The 25525-nt window shown below is 45.0% G+C and overlaps 1 protein-coding gene across 13 annotated transcripts in view; it reads right to left on the bottom strand.

The window, feature by feature from the left end:
* Nucleotides 1-25525, bottom strand: part of OtopLa (Otopetrin-like a) — a 620636-nt gene that overhangs the window by 253952 nt on the left and 341159 nt on the right. For all 13 annotated transcript variants that reach the window (XM_071671811.1, XM_071671822.1, XM_071671813.1 and 10 more), the window contains exons 3-4: nucleotides 10566-10732; nucleotides 5056-5171 (exon numbers count right to left, since the gene is read on the bottom strand). In XM_071671811.1, the coding sequence (XP_071527912.1) occupies nucleotides 5056-5171; nucleotides 10566-10732 (283 nt within the window). The remainder of the gene's footprint in view (nucleotides 1-5055; nucleotides 5172-10565; nucleotides 10733-25525) is intronic.

Here is a 25525-nt window from a genome sequence, read left to right as displayed (position 1 = left end):
AAGGATTCGTCAGGGAGGGAGGAGGAGGGGGGGCAGACCCGAGTCTTATACGACATCTTTAGACATAAAAGGACAAAAGCGAATAAATAAACCCCACGTCAGAGGATAGGTGGACACGCCTGTAAACATGTGATGGAAGATATTCTCTATACGTATGAGAGAGACTCGTGGGGGCAACTTAACCTTGCCAGAGCGAGATGAACCCGCCACCTGGACGTGAACCACTTCGACCCCTCAGGAACCCGGCGAATTTTCCTCCACATTCCTGGACGAATTGTTGTCCTCTCGGTGTGTGTGTGTGTGTGTGTGTGTGCGTGTGTCACTGGCATTGTCTTCACAATAAACCCAGAGCGACATGGCCTGAAGCCATATAACTCCCTCCCCGTTATAAAGACTCTATCGTCACACATTTTGTCGATGCTTAAATCATAGTTCTTCTTCTTCCACTTCTTCTTCCACTCACTCCCTCAAAGCCTGGCAGGGCAGGAGACACTACTGCCCGAGGGGGCGTCCTCCCGCCACAACACAACCCCCCAACGCCTTCGGTAATCTAGTAAGTGAAATACACTGGCAGGTTGCGAAGTGAATTTCAATCACTGAGATTACTGCGGGCGCTCGTTGGGCTGTGCTGGGAGGGAGGGAGGAACTCACTCACTCTTACGTGCACTCTGTGTCCTCTTGAACGCCACCTCCCACAACGAGTAGATGAGAGAGAGAGAGAGAGAGAGAGAGAGAGAGAGAGAGAGAGAGAGAGAGAGAGAGAGAGAGAGAGAGAGAGAAATAAGCTTTTCTTGCGCCAAAAAAACAAAAAGAAGAAAAAAACCCAATATCACATCGATGTGGTGAGCGGCGTCCACGGCCGGCAATATAGCCGTGTCTCAGGAGGAGCCGCGCCACCACAACACACCACCATCAGTAAGACCTGAGGGTCAAGTACAATGGAGGCAGGTAGCTAGGACGCGCCACCACCACCAGCCACCTCCTCCTCCTCCTCCTCCTCCTCCCCACCCCAAGTAGGGCACGCCAACAGCCATATCTCTCCTCCTCCAGCAGGAGACCCCACCACCAGCCACCTCCTCCCCCAGCGGAAGACTCCTTAAGCTTCGGATCTCGCGAGGCTTTACGACTTATCCTCGGGTACTTCAGCCCAGGCAACCACTTTGTCTACTCGTTAGGCCTTGCAAGACAAGTGGATGATGTTCTACATGTCTCCTTGTTTCTCATATGTATTACTCTTCTACTTTAACATCTACGATATGTATAATATTTCACCAATGACAATAAAATACATTACTTATATATATATATATATATATATATATATATATATATATATATATATATATATATATATATATATATATCATTATTATTATACTTTGTCGCTGTCTCCCGCGTTAGCGAGATAGCGCAAGGAAACAGAAGAATGGCCCAACCCAACCACATACACATACATGAACGCCCTCACACACATATATACATACCCATACATTTCAACGTATACATACACAGACACATACATTTATACACATGTACATATTCATACATGCTGTCTTTATCCATTCCCGCTGCCACCCCGCCACACATGAAATGGCACCCCCCCCTTCCCCCCACGCGCGGGAGCGCTAGGAAAAGACAACAAAGGCCACATTCGTTCACATTCAGTCTCTAGCTGTCATGTTTAATGCACCGAAACCACAACTCCCTTTCCACATCCAGGCTCCACAAAACTTTCCATGGTTTAACCCAGACGCTTCACATGCCCTAATTCAATCCACTGACAGCACGTCGACCCCGATATACCACAGCCTTCCAATTCACTCTATTCCTTGCACGCCTTTCACTCTCCTGTATGTTCAGGCCCCGACCGCCCAAAATCTTTTACACTCCATATATATATATATATATATATATATATATATATATATATATATATATATATATATATATAATTTTTCCCCCAAGGCAATTTTCTAAATGAATGGAAAGTGTCATGTCAATTTCCGTCATGAACAGGTATATCATACACGCAATTAAACCCACACACTTCTTAATTACCTCCCAGATGCCAATCGTTTCCAATATTCGTATAACTCGAGAAAATATAAAACTATTATCATCACGGAGTCAAACTTTTGATAAAAAAAAAAATAAAATGCCATAAAAACGTAACGCATAACAATTCAGTTGAAAAATAATAAAAAATAAAATAAAATACAGAAAATAAACAATTTATTGTCTTTTCTACTAACGCCCTTCAGACAAGGCGGCATTTTGAGGCTGAGAGGGCTTCGGGAGCTGCTATTTCATGTCCTACGAAGCTGCTATTTGAAGTCGGAGTGAGAGTGAACGTCTGTGTACTATTTATCATATTTGTCTCCCGAGCCACATATATAACAGCGCCTGATTGGATCATGAAAAAGCGGCGGCAACGCGGATATTGTAACACGCCGGCTGATTCGTCTAATCACAGCCAATCACGGGGCGCAGAACACCCCAGGCTCGCGCAGAATACTCCCCCTCGTGCAACAGGGATGTGAAACGGCCGCCGATTGGTCGAGTAAGACTGGCCAACCAGAGCACCCGTCTCTCGTCTGCTGGCGATCAAAGTCGTTGTTGTTATCTTGGCCTTCGACAATGGACGTCAGGTTCCTTCATCAATTTCAGGTAAGTTGCTTTTTTAAGCGTCGACCGCAGTACGGGAGCCAAAAGTCCGAGCAAACACCAATTATCACCAATTACACAGCAGTGAAAGAGCCTATTTATCAGCACTGACCAATTACGTGTGCAGTGAAGATTCCAATTCAGCAGTGAACCAGATGAAGTTCAATTTAGAAGCCTTCTTCAGAAAGGGAACCAATTGTATTGCAGTGCAGGAGCCTATTATTATTCTACAATGTGCCAATTACAGCATACGGCAAGAGCCTATCATTCAACAGAAAACAGTGCATTACAGGAGCCTATTATACAGCAGTGAGCAGACTACAGTAAAGTGCAGTTGTCTATCATTAAGCAGGAAGCCAATTAGCGCAGTGAAGGGTTCGAACCTTTCACTAGGCAGTGAGCCAAAATGCGATGCACTGCAGGGCTTAACACTCATGCACCAGCAGACCAACGTCAGTGCACTGTACAGAGCCTTCAATGGACCAGAGACAGTTCGGTGAAGGAGCCTATTATTCACAAAGGCCCAACCAATTACAGCGCAGTGCAGGAGCCTATTTATTATTCAGCGTTGGCCTGACCAATTACAGCGCAGTACAGGAGCCTATTTATTATTCAGCGTTGGCCTGACCAATTACAGCGTTGTTTAAAAGCTTCAGTAGTGATGCAACCTATTATGAGGGGGTCACAAGTCCATCATTCAGCAGTGAAATAACAAATTACAGCGCAGTATACGAGCCTATTATTCAACGGTGGCCGAACCAATTACTGCACTGTTCGGCAGTCTATTATTCTTCAGTGAAGCGACCAATTATAAGAGTTCACGAGCCCTATTATTCAGCAGTGAAGCAACCAATTACAGCGCAGTGTAGGAGCCTATTATTCGGGAATGGAGCAGGGGAGGCGGGCGGCGTGCCCACGGCAGCTTTAACCCCAGGCTAGGGCTAGGGAGAGCAGGTGGAGTGTGGTAGGGCTGGCTGGACCGGCCCCTCCCTCCCTCCCTCATACTAGACCGGGCTGTTCAGCTCCCTCCCTCGCACCGTACACTCCCTTATGCTACACGCTCCCTCCATCACATTACATATACTCCCTTCCTTATACTGCACGTCTCTTCACTCACACCACAAGCTCTCCATCCCTCATATTTTACATATGCTCCCTCATACACAGTCTCACCCTCATACTAAACGCTCCCTTCCTCATACTGCACATTCCTGCCCTCACACTGCACGCTCCATCCCTCACAACACATACTCCCTCCCTCGCACATCACATCTTCATACTACACACTCCCTCCTTCACACCAACACGTTCCCTTGTTAACTCTACACACTCCCTCCTTCACACCTACACGTCCCTCCCTAACACTACACACTACTACCTCATCCCTCACACTGCATCACGCCACACGCATCAGCCCTCACACTTCCAGCCACCCTTACAGTGACAACGCTGTCGTTGGCAAGGAGACTAAAAAGAAAAGTTAACCCTTTTCTGCAGGTACCACACGGTGCACGGTACGTCAGCAGGGTGCCGGCGGGGGGGAGGGCCATGTGTACCGCTGGGCACAACAAAGCAGTGGAGGACCGTGTCAACTATCCCTGGTAGACACAGCTGGTCGTGGTGGTGAGGTGGCCGGCCGGTCGAGGCGGTGTTGACCTGCTCTGGGTATCCACTGGAAGGCTGGGTGTAGAGGCCCTTGGCAGCGATAAGGGACATGGTATAGAAGCCCTTGGTATTATCCACTGGGTAGGTAGGTGGAGAAGCCCTTGGTATCAGTGAGAGAGGAGTGTTGGAGAGGCCCTATGTATCGCCGAGCAGAGACCCTACCCATCTGGATAGAGAGAGAGGCGCCCTAAGTACCATTCAAGACAGCTGGTCGCACAGGCCCTAGGGATCACACATAGGAAGGGTAGGGAGGAGGACAAGAGAGAGAGAGAGAGAGAGAGAGAGAGAGAGAGAGAGAGAGAGAGAGAGAGAGAGAGAGAGCACCTCGACACATGACACGAGACACAGCAAGGGAGAGGCCCCAGGCTGGGTAAGGGGGAGGAAGGGAGGAGGTGCCCGGCAATGGACGTCAGGGCAGAGTGTACAGACCTTAGGGTAAGAGGGATAGGCCCTACATATGGTCGTCAGGGCAGAGGGCACAGGTCCTGGGGTATGAAGGACAGGCCCTACACATGGTCGTCAGGGCAGGGCACAGGTCCTAGGGTAGGGAGGAGAGAGAGAGAGAGAGAGAGAGAGAGAGAGAGAGAGAGAGAGAGAGAGAGAGAGAGAGAGAGATGTTGAGGTCGAACACATGAGCCAGGAGGGAGGGAGGTTGAGGTCGAACTCATGAGCCAGGAGGGAGGGAGGATGAGGGTCGTGCACATGAGCCAGGAGGGAGGTACTCACTTGGCATTCTTGGGGTAGTACTCCAGCAGCCCCCGGCGGGACTCCAGCGTGCCCGTGTAGTAACTCTCCACACGGTGGGTCGGGGACGTGTGCGACCCGTACCCGTCCGCGTTCAGCTGCAACATGACATCATCATTATCATCATTATCATTACCATCATCATCATTATCATCATCGTCATTGTCATCATCATCGTCATCATCATCATCACGAAACGTCTCTTACGAACATGAAAATGGTAATTCGTGTGTGTGTGTGTGTGTGTGTGTGTGTGTGTGTGTGTGTGTGTGTGTGTGTGTGTGTTGAAATGGTTTGTTCACATGGAGACAATGAGTGAGGAAAGATTGACCAAGAGGATATATGTGTCGGAGGTGGAGGGAACGAGAAGAGGGAGACCAAATTGGTGGTGGAAGGATGGAGTGAAAAAGATTTTGAGCGATCGGGGCCTGAACATGCAGGAGGGTGAGAGGCGTGCAAGGAATAGAGTGAATTGGAACGATGTGGTATACCGGGGTCGACGTGCCTGGATGTGGATAGGGAGCTGTGGTTTCGGTGCATTACACATGAAAGCTAGAGACTGAGTGTGAACGAATGCGGTGGCCTTTCTTCGTTTTTGTTTTCCTAGCGCTACCTCCCTGACGCAGGAAACGGCTGATGAAGTATGGGAAGAGAGAGAGAGAGAGAGAGAGAGAGAGAGAGAGAGAGAGAGAGAGAGAGAGAGAGAGAGAGAGAGAGAGAGAATCACCTATTTTAAACGGGAACACACACACACACACACACACACACACACACACACAGGACCTAACCACAGTTCAACAGACCTACACTCGTACAAACACCATGGTAAGGAAACATACGAACCCCCCCCACACGTATGTAGGGCACATCCAACGCATGAGCTTCCTCCGTCCACGCTAAAGCTGGCTTAAAGCCTAAGCTGACCGAGGCACAAACGTCAGCACAGGAGATAAAGCCTGGGAATATTTTACCTGACGTTTAAATTATAATTTTTTTTTGGTTATTAAAAAATGAGAGAAAAAAAAATGGTCATTGGACACGATTCATAAATTTACAACCAAAAAAAAAATTAACATTTCCATTTGAACAGTTTGATAAATAACGGAGGCATGAATACTACCCCTCACCCTCCTCCTCCTCCTCACCCTCCTCCTCACCCTCCTCCTCCTCCTCCTCCTCCTCACCCTCCTCCTCCTCCTCACCCTCCTCCTCACTGTGGGACGCGTATTTATGACGGATTTTAATTTCTCCTTAATAACAATAATTATTATTATTATCATTATTATTATTATTATTATTATTATTATTATTATTATTATTATTTTTATTCAATAATAATTTACGGTGGATAATAAATGATGACCGCTGCGGGGGAGGGGGGGAAGCTGCTCCTATCCCACCTCAGAGGAACCATCCATCCATCCACTACATCCACAACCATCCGTCACCATACGTCCACTTTACAACTACTACCTCAGCCATGGAAGGTTATAGAAGCATCTATATCTAAACCATGGAAGGTTATAGAAGCATCTATATCTAAACCATGGATGGTTATAGAACCATCTATATCTAAACCATGGAAGGTTATAGAACCATCTATATCTAAACCATGGAAGGTTATAGAACCTAACCTAACCTAACCCATGGAAGGTTATAGAAGCACCTATATCTAAACCATGGAAGGTTATAGAACCTAACCTAACCTAACCCATGGAAGGTTATAGAACCATCTATATCTAAACCATGGAAGGTTATAGAAGCATCTATATCTAAACCATGGATGGTTATAGAACCATCTATATCTAAACCATGGAAGGTTATAGAACCATCTATATCTAAACCATGGAAGGTTATAGAACCTAACCTAACCTAACCCATGGAAGGTTATAGAAGCATCTATATCTAAACCATGGAAGGTTATAGAAGCATCTATATCTAAACCATGGAAGGTTATAGAAGCATCTATATCTAAACCATGGATGGTTATAGAACCATCTATATCTAAACCATGGAAGGTTATAGAACCATCTATATCTAAACCATGGAAGGTTATAGAACCTAACCTAACCTAACCCATGGAAGGTTATAGAAGCATCTATAGCTATAACAACCATGCCTGGGTGACTCAGGGAGCATGTCCCAAACACAATCCAGGCTTGGGAGGAGAGTCCCTAGGACCCCATCCTCCACGAAATCCCAGGCTTGGGATGCGAGTCCCAGACAATGCCCCCCCCCATCCCCCCTCTCCCCAGATAGACACGTGCCCCTCGGCCATATGGTGGCCTCCGCCAGGAGGTGGAAGGGGGGGGGGGACATCCGTGTGTGTGTGTGTGTGTGTGTGTGTGTGTGTGTGTGTGTGTGTCCCCCCTCCAACCATTCAGGTGGTAAGAATGGTCGGGACAAGGCCATCCCACACGGCCATCCAATCATCAACAAGGAGGGAATTAAAACCCCCACAGGCGCGTCCAGGAGAGGGGGGAGGGAAGGAGGGAGGGAGGGAGGGAGGGAGGGAGGGAGGGGTGGGGTAAGGGAATGGGAATGGCTCGTTACATCTCCACCCCCTCCCTCCCCCACTCCACCCCCACCCCACCCCCACTCCACCCCACCCCACTCCACCCCACCCCACTCCACCCCACCCCACTCCACGCCACCCCCACCCCACTCCATCCCACCCCACTCCACCCCCTCCCTCCCCAACTCCACCCTCCCTCCCCCACTCCACCCCCACTCCACCCCACCCCCACTCCCCACGATTGACAATGGTCCATCAGCTGAGCCATCCTCCCCCCCACATCATCACTACACGGACAGGGCTGACGGTGGCTGACCTGCCACCCGTCCCAGGTGGGTGTTCTTCCTGACAACAACAACAACAACAACAGAGTAACCTCCTACCCTGCCAACAGTGTTGCCACTGCCAACAGTGGCAGCTGCTGCCGCCCGTGACACCCTCTGGCTTCCGGGGTCAGATTCACAACGACGTACAGACGGACAGACAGAATAAGACAGACAGACACACAGACGGACAGAAAAAGACAGACACAAACAGACAGAAAAACAGAGACAGATGGACACTCAGACAGAGACAGACGGACACACACACACACACACACACACACACACACACAGAAAAAGACACACACACACACACACAGAAAAAGACACACACACACACACACACACACACACACACACACACACACACACACACACACACATACAAAGACGGACAGACAGACAGAAATAGACAAATGGACACACACGGCGAAAATTCTGGGACACAGACAGATAATGAACCAGAGTCCTAGACGCCGCGTCTGCGCCACACTGCAATTTATATATATATATACATCCATCCATGTAACACAACTCCGTCCCCAGATGTAACTAAATATAACTAATCCAACTGAAGTAAAAATGTAATCCAACTGATGATAAATAATTCAGAGCTCTCTCTCTCTCTCTCTCTCGCTCACACACACACACACACACACACACACACAGACACACACAGACACAGACACACACACACGAGAAATTTGTCCAGAGTTAGACGAAGAACAGAGGGAGGGAGGGAGGGTGTCCCTCCATCCCTCCCTCCCTATACCTCACCATCCCCCAGTCTTCATCCCCCTTCCCCCCCCCTAACCCTCTCCTCCTTCCTAGGGGGGGGGGGCTGGCTGGTGTGCGAGCCCCCCCCCCCCCTCGGGTTCTCCTCACTCCTAACCCTAAACCGCTTGAAAAGGAAGAGTGTGTTGACGGCCGGGGACACCAGGGCTCACACACTACACCTCTTTACTGGCCTCTCGCAGCAATGCTGCCTCCCTCACTGCCTCCCTCCCTCTCACTGTCTACTTCCCTTCCTCACCATACTTCCTCCCTCCACCCTCTCTCTCTCTCTCTCTCTCTCTCTCTCTCTCTCTCTCTCTCTCTCTCTCTCTCTCTCTCTCTCTCCGTCACCCAGCTCCCCCTGGCGCGACTCCCCAGTGGGATCCTCCTCCCCGGGGAGTAGCTCCCCAGCGAGAGAGTCATGTCCCCTCCCACCGCTCCACCACTACCCCCCCCCCCAGTCCAGCCATTGAGGCCAAGATGGCAGTACACACACACACACCTCCCCACACACTCCTCCTGCTCTCGACCGATGAAGACAGTTGTGAAAATCACTGGTGCGCCCATTAGGGGCTGGAGATAGATAGACAGGTAGATAGACAGAGAGACAGACAGATGGAAAGAGAGAGATATATACCTCAATCGTCTCTTCCATTTCAAACTGTCCCTCACACTGTCCCACCTCTTCTTCCTCCTCTCCTCTAACCGCCCTATCAAAGAGAGAGAGAGAGAGATAGATAAATAGATAGATAGATAGATAGATAGATAGAGAGAGAGAGAGAGAGAGAGAGAGAGAGAGAGAGAGAGAGAGAGAGAGAGAGAGAGAGAGAGAGAGAGAGAGAGGCTGGAGGAGTCAAGGCTGTGTGCTAACGTGTTAGGTAAGAGATGGGGGTAAGGAAGGGTGATGTGTAGGTGATGGGGATGTGATGGTGATGGTGGGTCTACGGTGATGTGATGACGTCACACATACTACGAATGACGTAACGATGACTTAATACCGACCAAACAACGTATTTACGATACGCACACATGGCGTATAATGAGCACATCTCTCACACTGACACCGTAAGGTGGACGATTAATGATAATCTCAAGCTAAATTATGCAGTAGCAACAGCAGCAGCAATAGGGGTAGATATGTGATATACGAATATACTCTGAGAAGTTATACCGCAGTAGTAGTAGTAGAAGTAGTAGTAGATATGTGATATACGAATATACTGTGAGAAGATATACTGCAGTAGTAGTAGTAGTAGATATGTGATATACGAATATACTGTGAGAAGATATACCGCAGTAGTAGTAGTAGTAGATATGTGATATACGAATATACTGATGAGAAGCTATACCGCAGTAGTAGTAGTAGTAGATATGTGATATACGAATATACTGTGAGAAGGTATACGCCACGTAGATGTGACAGTGACCAAGCAAGCCCAGCAGTGAAGAGCTATACCTGGAGCCGGGAGTAACAGTGAACGTGGAACACAGCAGTGAGTAATAAGCAGGCGGGAAAGTCAGTAGGTAAGAAGGAGAGCAGGAAGGAGGGCCAGGAGGCAGGCAGGGAGGGAAGGCCAGGAGGCAGGGAGGGCCAGGAGGCAGGAAGGTAGGGAAGGCCAGGAGGCAGGGAAGGCCAGGAGGCAGGGAAGGCCAGGAGGCAAGGAGGGAGGGTCAGGAGGCAGGCAGGGTAGGCCAGGAGGCAGGCAGGGAAGGCCAGGAGGCAGGCAGGCAGGGAGGGCCAGGAGGCAGGCAGGGTAGGCCAGGAGGAAAGCAGGGAGGGCCAGGAGGCAGGCAGGCAGGCAGGGCAGGCCAGGAGGCAGGCAGGCAGGCAGGCAGGGTAGGCCAGGAGGCAGGCAGGGAGGCAGTAACTTAACACTGACCTTGACAACGGTGCCAACTGGTGTCTGGTGGACCTCGAGCATCTGGTTGTCTGTGGCCTCGTGTGGCGAGGAGGCCTCGTCCATGCTGGCCAGAGGCGGGTCGCGAGACAGCAAGAGTCTCTCCTTCATCTCCCTCAGATACGGGTACTCGCTCCCTCCACCGCCCTCTGCAACACCAACAGTCCTCTGTGACTATCAGGGATCACATCCTACACTTTCACTACATCCCTACACATCCTATACTCCCTCCACAATCCTCCCTCAAACATCCTCCATCGCTCCCTCAACATCCTCCCTCACTCCCTCAACATCCTTACTCACTCTCTCACATCCTGATTCACTCCCTCACATTCATCCTTACTCTCTCACATCCTTACTCTCTCACATCCTTCTCTCTCTCTCTCTCTCTCTCTCTCTCTCTCTCTCTCTCTCTCTCTCTCTCTCTCTCTCTCTCTCTCTCTCACTATCCATACAATATAATTCAGCCACGTTACAACACACAGTATAACCTCCCTAAACATACTGATACTATTCTATATGTTATATTTGTATACTACACATATATATATATATATCTATATACATATTTCTTTATGGTTGTACAGTGTTCAATATAGTCAGGGAAGATACAAGATAAACAAGAGGAAACTAATAAATCATAATTCATTCAACACCCAACTCAAGACAAGACACAAGAACTAATTATCTTAAGTTACATTTGGTTAATACCTACCTAAGAACTAATTATCTTAAGTAATATTGGGTTAATACCAACCTAAGAACTGAGTACCTTAAGTTACATTGGGTTAATACCTACCTAACAACTAATTACTTTAGGTTACATTTGTTAATACCTACCTAAGAACTAATTACCTTAAGTTACATTTGGTTAATACCTACCTAAGAACTAATTATCTTAAGTAATATTGGGTTAATACCAACCTAAGAACTGAGTACCTTAAGTTACATAGGGTTAATACCTACCTAAGAACTAATTACTTTAGGTTACATTTGTTAATACCTACCTAAGAACTAATTACCTTAAGTTACATTTGGTTAATACCAACCTAAGAACTAATCACCTTAGGTTACATTGGGTTAATATCTACCTAAGAACTAATTACCTTAAGTTACATTGGGTTAATACCAGCCTCAGAACTAATTACCTTAAGTTACATTTGGTTAATACAATCTAAGAACTAATTACCTTAGGTTACATGTGTTAATACCAACCTAAGAACTAATTACCTTAGGTTACATTGGGTTAATACCATCCTAAGAACTAATTACCTTAAGTTACATTGGGTTAATACCCATCGAAAATCAGTCCTAATCACCCCCCCCCCTATAATTACCAGCGACCAGCCACTGTGTAATGAGCTCCAAGTGAACATCTCAACCGATAACAATCACAGACCAACACATTAGCCATTACCTGCCACCAGTAATTACGAGACTAACGTCTGGTAATTACAGGGTTGTGGGGGGGGGGGGGGGGGGGCGCCACACACAAGGCCGGGCCGACCCATCATTAACGCTGTGGCACATATCCCCCCCTCCCCCCCACCCCAACTAGGGGGAGTGGGGGAGGAGGGGGGACTCAGCAACCCCCCCCCCCCGCACACACAGTACCTGGTCTCATGTGAGCAACTGGTGACAAGTAAATCACTACGTCATTAACGCTATCTAAGTAGAGAGAGAGAGAGAGAGAGAGAGAGAGAGAGAGAGAGAGAGAGAGAGAGAGAGAGAGAGAGAGAGAGGTGTGGTTAATCTATGTCCAGAAACTTCATGACGATGCAACGACAAGGTCCCCCTCCCCCCCCATTTCCCATCCCCCCCTCCTATGCCGACACTATGAGAAAGTCCCCCTTCTCCCCCTTTCTCCCCCCCCGTCATCATCACCCCCCCCCCCTCGCCCCGTCCTTGGGAGCAGGAATATATTCGTGTCACACTCACACCAACGGCCATCAAAGAAAACGGAGTACAGTCGTAAACGTTGATCAGAGAGAGAACGGAATATGATATCAAATGGTGACCAAGGAAAATGGAATAAGATGCCAATACCGACCAAAGAAAATGGAATACAATGTTGACGTTAACTAAAGAATATAGAAATAAGTTTACGCTGCCCAAAGAAAATGGAATACGACAAAATCAACCATGCACAAATGAAGATCCTCACATTGCATGACACCGGTAACGTCGAGAGAGAGAGAGAGAGAGAGAGAGAGAGAGAGAGAGAGAGAGAGAGAGAGAGAGAGAGAGAGAGAGAGAGAGAGAGAGAAAGAGAGACTCGGAAAAATTCAGGTCTCCACACACACTACTGAGTGTGTGTGTGTGTGTGTGTGTGTGTGTGTGTGTGTAAATATGTCTCCCCTTACACCACAAAGTACTAATATGTTTCATAAAGAGAAGATATATTTCAAACAACAATGTATTTATGTAGTAATATAATAGCGAAGACGCAAGTTACCACTTAACTGGCATCGTATTTTATTAAGGTAATAATAGAAAGTCTTCATGTTACCCCTTCTGCAGCACTGCGCTTAGAAATAGAGACGTGGTGTTAAAGATTGTGGTGAAGATATAAGTTACCCCTTAACTGATATTAAGCTTCGTTAAAGATAACGATAAAGATACGTTACCCTTACCTCTTAACTGACGCTGTACGGTGTTAAAGATAGTGGTGATATTAGTCTTTGTTAAAGATATAGATACGTTACCCTGGAGCGAACAACGTACTCTATGAAACGTACTGGGGACATATTTTTTTTATCCCCTTCAATCAACACTGTAATCTATTATGAGGTTGTGATGAAGATGTGTTATCCCTTACCTAAAACTGTATCTTGTTTAAGATAGTGATTAAAGATGTGTTACTCCTTAATAAATACTGCTCTCTGTTAAAGACAATGATCAAGATATAAGTCACCGCTTAATTCGCACTGCGTCCTTGTGTTTATGAAAGATATATACAGGTTACCCCTCGCCATAACAAATGCCTCCATTTTCGCTGCACTTTACTGACCCGTTTTCTTTGTTTTCGCCCATACTTTTTTGGCTTTTGAAAATATTGCGACCAAATGTGCTATTCAACAAAGTAAAAAATGATGATACAATTAAATCAGAACACGTATCAATGGAAGTATCAGTAGTGCATATATTTATATATATATGCATATATTGCAAGAGGTCACATATTCAAATCAGTAAATTATGTCCCCTTGAATCAGTCTCTTCAACATATCCAGGTCCATGGCAACTGTGCAACACGAAAACATGTACTGCAATTCCCTTGGTCTTTATATATATATATATATATATATATATATATATATATATATATATATATATATATATATATATATATCAAAACCACATTATAGATGTCAGATCTTTTCTTTAGCCACTCACTCAACGAAATGACTGAACCCACTACATTTACACACACACACACACACACACACACACTCACACACACACACACACACACACAGGTAAAGATAACTGGTATAAGAGTAAAATCTGAGGGAGGTGGATATCTGCGGGCGGCGGGAGAGCAGGAGGAGGGTGGGAGCGCGCGCGCGCGCCTCAAGGGGCGACGGGTGAGGGGAGAGGAGGCGGAGGAGAGGGGAGAACGTCGCCTGGCAACGGTTGCCGGGACAACGGTCCTGGCGGAGGCCACGCCCACCTCCTACCCCAGCATCACCTCAACAGGATCACATAAGATGTTCAACTCTGATTTCGGCTAAGTATATGTGGTAAATGGTTACGATTTGTGTCATATAGACATGCAGTGTGTGTGTGTGTGTGTGTGTGTGTGTGTGTGTGTGTGTGTGTGTATATATATATATATATATATATATATATATATATATATATATATATATTTTTTTTTTTTTTTTTTTTTTCATACTATTCGCCATTTCCCGCATTAGCGAGGTAGCGTTAAGAACAGAGGACTGGGCCTTTGAGGGAATATCCTCACCTGGCCCCCTTCTCTGTTCCTTCTTTTGGAAAATTAAAAAAAAAAATGAGAGGGGAGGATTTCCAGCCCCCCACTCCCTTCCCTTTAAGTCGCCTTCTACGACACGCAGGGAATACGTGGGAAGTATTCTTTCTCCCCTATCCCCAGGGATAATATATATATATATATATATATATATATATATATATATATATATATATATATATATATATATATATATATATATATTATACTTTGTCGCTGTCTCCCGCGTTAGCGAGGTAGCGCAAGGAAACAGACGAAAGAATGGCCCAACCCACCCACATACACATGTATATATACATAAACACCCACACACGCACATATACATACCAATACATTTCAACGTATATATACATATACATACACAAACATATGCAAATATACTGCCTTCATCCATTCCCTTCGCGACTCCGCCACGCATGAAATGGCACCCCCCCCCTCCATCCCCGCGCGCGCGCCAGGTAACGCTAGGAAAAGACAACAGAGGCCACATTCGTTCACACTCACTCTCTAGCTGTCATGTGCAATGCACTGAAACCAAAGCTCCCTTTCCACATCCAGGCCCTACAAAACTTTCCATGGTTTACCCCAGATGCTTCACATGCCCTGGTTCAATCCATTGACAGCACGTCGACCCCGGTATACCACATCACTCCAATTCACTCTACTCCTTGCACGCCTTTCACTCTCCTGTATGTTCAGGTCCCTATCGCTCAAAATCTTTTTCACTCCATCCTTCCACCTCCAATTTGGTCTCCCACTTCTCCTCGTTCCCTCCACCTCTTACACATATATCCTCTTTGTCAATCTTTCCTCCCTCATTCTCTCCATGTGACCAAACTATTTCAATACACCCTCTTCTACTCTCTCAACCACACTCTTTTTATTACCACACATCTCTTACTCTTTCATTACTTACTTGATTGACGTTTCCCGCGTTAGCGAGGTAGCGTCAGGAATGGGCGAAGAATGGCCACATCCGCTCCCTTGCATCCTCTAGCTGTCATGTGTAATACACAGAAACCACAGCTTCCTATCCACAGCCAGGTCCCACAGACCTTTCCATGGTTTACCCACGACGCTTCACATGCCCTGGTTCAGTACACTGACAGCACGTCGACTCTTACATACCTCATCGCTCTAATGAACTCTATCCCGTGCACGTCTTTCACCCTCCTGCATGTTCTGGCCCAGTTCGCTTAAAATCTTTTTCATTCCATCCTTCCACCTCAAATGTGGTCTTCCCGTTCTCCCTGTTTCCTCCACTTCTGACACATATATCCTCTTTGAAACCTTTCCTCACTCATTCTCTCCATATGCCCAAACCATTCTAGCACACATTCAACTTACCACACTCATTTCATTATCAACCTTCCTTCTACCCCTTTCACTCTTAATATTCCTTCAAACATACCCATTTTTGCCCTCCCGGATAACGATCTCTCTTTCCACACATTCTTCAGTGAGTCCAAAACCTTCGCCCCTTCATCCACCCTATGACTCACTTCTTCCATGGTTCCATTTGCTGCCAAGTCCACTCCCAGGTAACTAAAACATTTCACTTCCCCAATCTTTCTCCATTCAAACCCACACCCCAAATGTCCCTCAACAATACTGAACATAAAAACCTTGCTTTCATTAACATTTTCTCTCAACTTACTCCTTCCACACACTCTTCCTAAGTCAGTCACCAACTTCAGCAGTTTCTCACTACAATCTGCCACTAGTGCTGTATCATCTGCAAACAACAACTGACTTACCTCCCAGACCGTCTCCTCCCCACAGTCTGCATACTCACAAATATTGTATATATATATATATATATATATATTTCTTTTTTTTCTTTTAAACTATTAGCCATTTCCCGCGTTAGCGAGGTAGCGTTAAGAACAGAGGACTGGGCCTTTTTTGGAATATCCTTACCTGGCCCCCTCTGTTCCTTCTTTTGGAAAATTAAAAAAAAACGAGAGGGGAGGATTTCCAGCCCCCCGCTCCCTCCCCTTTTAGTCGCCTTCTACGACACGCAGGGAATACGTGGGAAGTATTCTTAATCCCCTATCCCCAGGGATAATATATATATATATATATATATATATATATATATATATATATATATATATATATATATATATATATATATATATATTGGCAGACTTATCTCGCAAATGTTGACACCTTTTACGAGCCTTGTCAGCGAAAGGAAAGGAGTACTTAACACCGCCCACTAACATTGTACACGTTTCAGCAGAATGTTCCTGACCGGCCAGGTAGTGGGCAGTGAACAGGAGGACACGGCTCCGAACAGTGTGCATGATCACAGGAAAAACAACGCAGTTCAGTTCCCAATCGACATGTGCGAGTACACAAGGATCCAACACACACACATACACACACACACACACACACACACACACACATATATATATATATATATATATATATATATATATATATATATATATATATATATATATATATATATATAATTATTATACTTTATCGCTGTCCCCCGCGTTAGCGAGGTAGGGCAAGGAAACAGACGAAAGAATGGCCCAACCTGCCCACATACACGTGTATATACATACACGTCAACACACGCACATATACATATCTATACATTTCAACGTATATATATATATATATATATATATATATATATACACAGACATACACATATATACACATGTACATAGTTCATACCTGCTGCCTTTATTCATTCCCATCGCCAACCCGCCACACATGAAATGACAACCCCCTCCCCCCAGCGCGAGCGAGGTAGCGCCAAGAAAAAGACAACAAAGGCCACATTCGTTCACACTCAGTCTCTAGCTGTCAAGTATAATGCGCCGAAACCACAGCTCCCTTTCCACATCCAGGCCCCACAAAACTTTCCATGGTTTACCCCAGACGCTTCAAATGCCCTGGTTCAATCCAATGACAACACGTCGACCCAGTTATACCACATCGTTCCAATTCACCCTATTCCTTGCACGCCTTTCACCCTCCTGCATGTTCAGGCCCCGATCGCTCAAAATCTTTTTCACTCCATCCTTCCACCTCCAATTTGGTCTCCCACTTCTCCTCGTTCCCTCCACCTCTGACACATATATCTTCTTTGTCAATCTTTCCTCACTCATTCTCTTCATGTGACCAAACCATTTCAAAACACCCTCTTCTGCTCTCTTAACCACGCTCTTTTTATTTCCACACATCTCTCTTCCCCTTTCATTACTTACTCGATCAAACCACCTCACACCACATATTGTCCTCAAACATCCCATATATATATATATATATATATATATATATATATATATATATATATATATATATATATATATATATATATATACAGAGATATTCATAGACCCGTTCATGAAACTAAATACATACACACGTACACAACTTATTACTAAATACGTAAGACTTCCTATGTATACACATACAAATCACACACACACACTCGCTGCGTGTAAGTGGAAGAATGTCAAGTGGTGCATAGACGTGAGGTGAAGCGGGAATGCGCCTGCCCGCGCCTGATGGCCTCATAAACTGGGAAAATATTTATGCTCAGCTCACGCATGCGCCTCACCTCACCCCATGCTACCCCCCCGCCCCCCAAATCCCCACCTCACTGTATTACTTTACGAAGTCAGTGTTTCGTGCAATTTCCATGAGTGACACGTGTATCACTCGCAGTCGGTTTTATTTAGTGAAATGTAACAATATGTCCCAAGTGCTGGGTTGTGGTAAGCCCAGGGAGTTGTATCGGGGTCGAGGGAGGCGCGCGCGCTGGCCGGGCTTCACAGAAAATGGTCCCGGCAGATGGTGAGAGAAAACCTGGAACCCAGCAGCTCCACACACACACACACACACACACAAAGGCACTAAGGCATTCATAAAAACACAAGGCCACAATCATACACGAACAAATGCAGGAACAGTCATTACGCACTTAAGAATTCACACACACACACACACACACACACACACACATTCATGCTCTTATTCACATTAGAAAGTGACTACCACAACACTACTTCTGAGTCGTTTGCATGAACGTAAAATATACAGACTAACAAGACTCAATTCCTGGCCTGACTCTCTCCCACTTATTATAAATGAGGTGATGGTATGATAAACACCTGCACACACCCCGCTACCAGGCCTCCTCTGCGCTGTCGCCTGTAGTTAATATAATCTATCGTCTTAAGTATACTGTTTAATGGGGCGGTTATACTTCATTTAATATAATCTATCGTCTTAAGTATAATGTTAATAATGTGGTTATACTTCATTTAATATAATCTATCGTCTTAAGTATACTGTTAATAATGTGGTTATACTTCATTTAATATAATCTATCGTCGTAAGTATACAGTTAATAATGTGGTTATACTTCATTTAATATAATCTATCGTCGTAAGTATACAGTTAATAATGTGGTTATACTTCATTTAATATAATCTATCGTCTTAAGTATACTGTTAATAATGTGGTTATACTTCATTTAATATAATCTATCGTCTTAAGTATACAGTTAATAATGTGGTTATCTTCATTTAATATAATCTATCGTCGTAAGTATAATGTTAATAATGTGGTTATACTTCATTTAATATAATCTATCGTCTTAAGTATACTGTTAATAATGTGGTTTTACTTCATTTAATATAATCTATCGTCTTAAGTATACTGTTAATAATGTGGTTATACTTCATTTAATATAATCTATCGTCGTACGTATACTGTTAATAATGTGGTTTTACTTCATTTAATATAATCTATCGTCTTAAGTATACTGTTAATAATGTGGTTATACTTCATTCAATATAATCTATCGTCGTAAGTATAATGTTAATAATGTGGTTATACTTCATTTAATATAATCTATCGTCTTAAGTATACTGTTAATAATGTGGTTATACTTCATTTAATATAATCTATCGTCTTAAGTATACTGTTAATAATGTGGTTTTACTTCATTTAATATAATCTATCGTCGTAAGTATACTGTTAATAATGTGGTTATACTTCATTTAATATAATCTATCGTCGTAAGTATACAGTTAATAATGTGGTTATACTTCATTTAATATAATCTATCGTCGTAAGTATACTGTTAATAATGTGGTTATACTTCATTTAATATAATCTATCGTCTTAAGTATACTGTTAATAATGTGGTTATACTTCATTTAATATAATCTATCGTCTTAAGTATACTGTTAATAATGTGGTTTTACTTCATTTAATATAATCTATCGTCTTAAGTATACTGTTAATAATGTGGTTATACTTCATTTAATATAATCTATCGTCTTAAGTATACTGTTAATAATGTGGTTTTACTTCATTTAATATAATCTATCGTCTTAAGTATACAGTTAATAATGTGGTTATACTTCATTTAATATAATCTATCGTCGTACGTATACTGTTAATAATGTGGTTATACTTCATTTAATATAATCTATCGTCGTAAGTATACAGTTAATAATGTGGTTATACTTCATTTAATATAATCTATCGTCGTAAGTATACTGTTAATAATGTGGTTATACTTCATTTAATATAATCTATCGTCGTAAGTATACTGTTAATAATGTGGTTATACTTCAGTGGTTGTGTTTCTTTGAGACGCAGTCACTTTCATGAACGCTTGGGTGCATGTTGATCTCGGACACACGCATACTTCCCCCAGGTTCTGGCGGGGCGGGGCGGGTCGGGGCGGGGCGGGGCGGGGACGACCCGGTGGAGATGGGGATGGGGGAGGAGGGGGTGAGGGGAACACTTGAGTTACATGACGACAGCTGCAAGGGAGTCGGACGACTAGGGGTGAGGGGAAGAGGAGTTCACTGGGGACGACTTCACTTGCCGACGACGACCCCTTTCAGCACGACGCGTACGACCCTTTATCTAAGTCGGTTAGTACGACCTTCTACCCTCTGACCCTAAGCATAAGGGTAAGGTCAAAGGACATAAGAACACGTGGTCATAACCGATGGTCGTAACGTCGTGCTCAAAGGGTCGTCTCGTCGTGCTCAAGGGTCGTCCCGTCGTGCTCAAGGGTCGTCTCGTCGTGCTCAAGGGTCGTCCCGTCGTGCTTAACGGGTCAATACATTCACCACAAAACCTCGCATCACCAAACATCAGAAGACTTATGATCGAACACAAGGTGTTGTGTTGTGGTGGTGTGGCACCCGTGTGATCCCAGACACGAACCAACACACCGATCTCTCCCGAGCCTCGTGAAAAACACGGGTTCGAAACCCCCTCGTGGGGCCACCCTAACCCCAACACGGGTATGTGGCGGCCCAAAGGGGGGGGGGTCTCGACCCCCCCCCCCAGTCACTCACGCCACCTCGAAACACTTTCATACAAACTATTTCTACGTAAAATAAATAAATACACAAATAAATGAATAAAAAAATGGTAAAAACTCTTCGTTTTCTTTTACACTCGTGTGCAATTTACTGAACGATAAAGAAAATTATTTATCACACACCCACACACACCGACACACACACACACACCGACACACACACACACACACATTATATATACCTGGCTACTGGCTGGTGTGTGTTAATCACTGACACCGCCATGTGACACCGCCATGTGACAGTCATGTGACACCGCCATGTGAAACCGTCATGTGACACAGCCATGTGACACAGCCAAGTGACACCACCATGTGACACCGTCATGTGACACCACCATGTGAAACCGTCATGTGACACAGCCATGTGACACCGTCATGTGACACTGCCGTGTGACACCGCCATGTGACACCGTCATATGACACCAGGACATGACTGCCACCCTCTGGAAAACAAATTATAATTCTTGTGATCCTGGCGTTACCAACACGTTGAGCTAGCTCTACTGTAGTGATCCTGGTGTTACCAACACGTTGAGCTAGCTCTACTGTAGTGATCCTGGCGTAACCAACACGTTGAGCTAGCTCTACTGTAGTGATCCTGGCGTTACCAACACGTTGAGCTAGCTCTACTGTAGTGATCCTGGCGTTACCAACACGTTGAGCTAGCTCTACTGTAGTGGTCCTGGTGTTACCACCACCTTGAGCTAGCTCTACTGTAGTGATCCTGGTGTTACCAACACGTTGAGCTAGCTCTACTGTAGTGATCCTGGTGTTACCAACACGTTGAGCTAGCTCTACTGTAGTGATCCTGGTGTTACCAACACGTTGAGCTAGCTCTACTGTAGTGATCCTGGTGTTACCAACACGTTGAGCTAGCTCTACTGTAGTGATCCTGGCGTTACCAACACGTTGAGCTAGCTCTACTGTAGTGATCCTGGCGTTACCAACACGTTGAGCTAGCTCTACTGTAGTGATCCTGGTGTTACCAACACGTTGAGCTAGCTCTACTGTAGTGATCCTGGTGTTACCAACACGTTGAGCTAGCTCTACTGTAGTGATCCTGGTGTTACCAACACGTTGAGCTAGCTCTACTGTAGTGATCCTGGCGTTACCAACACGTTGAGCTAGCTCTACTGTAGTGATCCTGGTGTTACCAGCACGTTGAGCTAGCTCTACTGTAGTGATCCTGGCGTTACCAACACGTTGAGCTCGCTCTACTGTAGTGATCCTGGCGTTACCAACACGTTGAGCTCGCTCTACTGTAGTGATCCTGGCGTTACCAACACATTGAGCTAGCTCTACTGTAGTGATCCTGGTGTTACCAACACGTTGAGCTAGCTCTACTGTAGTGATCCTGGCGTTACCAACACATTGAGCTAGCTCTACTGTAGTGATCCTGGTGTTACCAACACGTTGAGCTAGCTCTACTGTAGTGATCCTGGCGTTACCAACACGTTGAGCTAGCTCTACTGTAATGGTCCGAGCGTCACCAGCCTACTAAGCTAGCTCTACTGTAATGGTCTTATCTTTAATGAAGCCGGCTGAACCAACGGGCAATTATCTGCCTCCCTCAGCGGCTCTTGCTCTCGGCCACACACACACACACACACACACAGAGAGAGAGAGAGAGAGAGAGAGAGAGAGAGAGAGAGAGAGAGAGAGAGAGAGAGAGAGAGAGAGAGAGAGAGAGACCCTGAGTAAACAATTAATCATCCCACTATTTTCCTAGTACCTTCCCCCACCTCTCTCTCTCTCTCTCTCTCTCTCTCTCTCTCTCTCTCTCTCTCTCTCTCTCTCTCTCTCTCTCTTATTTACCCCTCCCTTTCTTTTGTTCTCCCCTCTATTATCCCACACCCCATCTCTTCTTCTCCCCCTCCCTTTTCACCCCTCCTCCACCCTCCCTCCTCCTCCTTCAAACCCTTACCACGTACGCACTGCCCCTCCCTCCCTCCCTCCTAACTCCCTCTCTCATCTTCAACTCACCCTACGTTTTCTATTCATCTTTCGTAGCATCATATCCTATTCTGTCCTTCCTTTCTATTTACTTCTATGTTATTTTTTCCTCCATCTCTCCTGCTTGTAGGCCATCCTCAGCCCGGGCCATAACACTTGTATCTTTATCTTTGCATGAGTTACCTATCTTGCCAATATTTCTCTCACAGTGTTATCTTAACTGTCTCTCTCACCAGTGTTATCTTAACTGTCTCTCACCCATTAGTGTAATCTTTTCTCTCTGTGTCACCAGTGTTAACTCTCTCTCTCTCTCTCTCTCTCTCTCTCTCTCTCTCTCTCTCTCTCTCTCTCTCTCTCTCTCTCTCTCTCTCTCTCTCTCACACACACAAAGTTATCTTAACTGTCTCTATCACCAGTGTTATCTTAACTGTCTCCCTCACCAGTGTTATCTTAACTGTCTCTCTCACCAGTGTTATCTTAACTGTCTCTCTCACCAGTGTTATCTTAACCGTCTCTCTCACCAGTGTTATCTTAACTGTCTCCCTCACCAGTGTTATCTTAACTGTCTCTCTCACCAGTGCTATCTTAACTGTCTCTCTCACCAGCGTTATCTTAACTGTCTCCATCACCAGTGTTATCTTAACTGTCTCTCTCACCAGTGTTATCTTAACTGTCTCTCTCACCAGTGCTATCTTAACTGTCTCTCTCACAGTGTTATCTTAACTGTCTCTATCACCAGTGTTATCTTAACTGTCTCTCTCTCCAGTGTTATCTTAAGTGTCTCTCTCACAGTGTTATCTTAACTGTCTCTCTCACCAGTGTTATCTTAACCGTCTCTCTCACCAGTGTTATCTTAACCGTCTCTCTCACCAGTGCTATCTTAACTGTCTCTCTCACCAGTGTTATCTTAACTGTCTCTCTCACCAGTGCTATCTTAACTGTCTCTCTCACAGTGTTATCTTAACTGTCTCTATCACCAGTGTTATCTTAACTGTCTCTCTCACCAGTGTTATCTTAAGTGTCTCTCTCACAGTGTTATCTTAACTGTCTCTCTCACCAGTGTTATCTTAACTCTCTCACAGTGTTATCTTAACTGTCTCTCTCACCAGTGTTATCTTAACTGTCTCTCTCACCAGTGCTATCTTAACTGTCTCTCTCACAGTGTTATCTTAACTGTCTCTCTCACAGTGTTATCTTAACTGTCTCTCTCACCAGTGCTATCTTAACTGTCTCTCTCACAGTGTTATCTTAACTGTCTCTCTCACCAGTGCTATCTTAACTGTCTCTCTCACCAGTGCTATCTTAACTGTCTCTCTCACAGTGTTATCTTAACTGTCTCTCTCACCAGTGCTATCTTAACTGTCTCTCTCACCAGTGCTATCTTAACTGTCTCTCTCACAGTGTTATCTTAACTGTCTCTCTCACAGTGTTATCTTAACTGTCTCCTCACCAGTGTTATCTTAACTGTCTCTCACCAGTGTTATCTTAAATGTCTCTGTCACCAGTGCTATCTTAACTGTCTCTCTCACAGTGTTATCTTAACTGTCTCTCTCACCAGTGCTATCTTAACTGTCTCTCTCACAGTGTTATCTTAACTGTCTCTCTCACCAGTGCTATCTTAACTGTCTCTCTCACCAGTGCTATCTTAACTGTCTCTCTCACAGTGTTATCTTAACTGTCTCCTCACCAGTGTTATCTTAACTGTCTCCTCACCAGTGTTATCTTAACTGTCTCTCTCACCAGTGCTATCTTAACTGTCTCTCTCACCAGTGCTATCTTAACTGTCTCTCTCACAGTGTTATCTTAACTGTCTCTCTCACCAGTGCTATCTTAACTGTCTCTCTCACCAGTGCTATCTTAACTGTCTCCTCACCAGTGTTATCTTAACTGTCTCTCTCACCAGTGCTATCTTAACTGTCTCTCTCACAGTGTTATCTTAACTGTCTCTCTCACCAGTGCTATCTTAACTGTCTCCTCACCAGTGTTATCTTAACTGTCTCCTCACCAGTGTTATCTTAAGTGTCTCTCTCACAGTGTTATCTTAACTGTCTCTCTCACAGTGTTATCTTAACTGTCTCCTCACCAGTGTTATCTTAACTGTCTCTCTCACCAGTGCTATCTTAACTGTCTCTCTCACAGTGTTATCTTAACTGTCTCTCTCACAGTGTTATCTTAACTGTCTCTCTCACCAGTGCTATCTTAACTGTCTCTCTCACAGTGTTATCTTAACTGTCTCTATCACCAGTGTTATCTTAACTGTCTCTCTCACAGTGTTATCTTAACTGTCTCCTCACCAGTGTTATCTTAAGTGTCTCTCTCACAGTGTTATCTTAACTGTCTCCTCACCAGTGTTATCTTAACTGTCTCTCTCACAGTGTTATCTTAACTGTCTCTCTCACCAGTGCTATCTTAACTGTCTCCTCACCAGTGTTATCTTAACTGTCTCTCTCACCAGTGCTATCTTAACTGTCTCTCTCACAGTGTTATCTTAACTGTCTCTCTCACCAGTGCTATCTTAACTGTCTCCTCACCAGTGTTATCTTAACTGTCTCTCTCACCAGTGCTATCTTAACTGTCTCCTCACCAGTGTTATCTTAACTGTCTCCTCACCAG

Source organism: Panulirus ornatus, chromosome 17 (genome assembly GCF_036320965.1).
Source record: "Panulirus ornatus isolate Po-2019 chromosome 17, ASM3632096v1, whole genome shotgun sequence".
Classification (NCBI taxonomy): domain Eukaryota; kingdom Metazoa; phylum Arthropoda; class Malacostraca; order Decapoda; family Palinuridae; genus Panulirus; species Panulirus ornatus.
The sequence above is the reverse complement of the archived record's forward strand: the minus strand, read 5'-3'. Positions and strand labels throughout refer to the sequence as shown.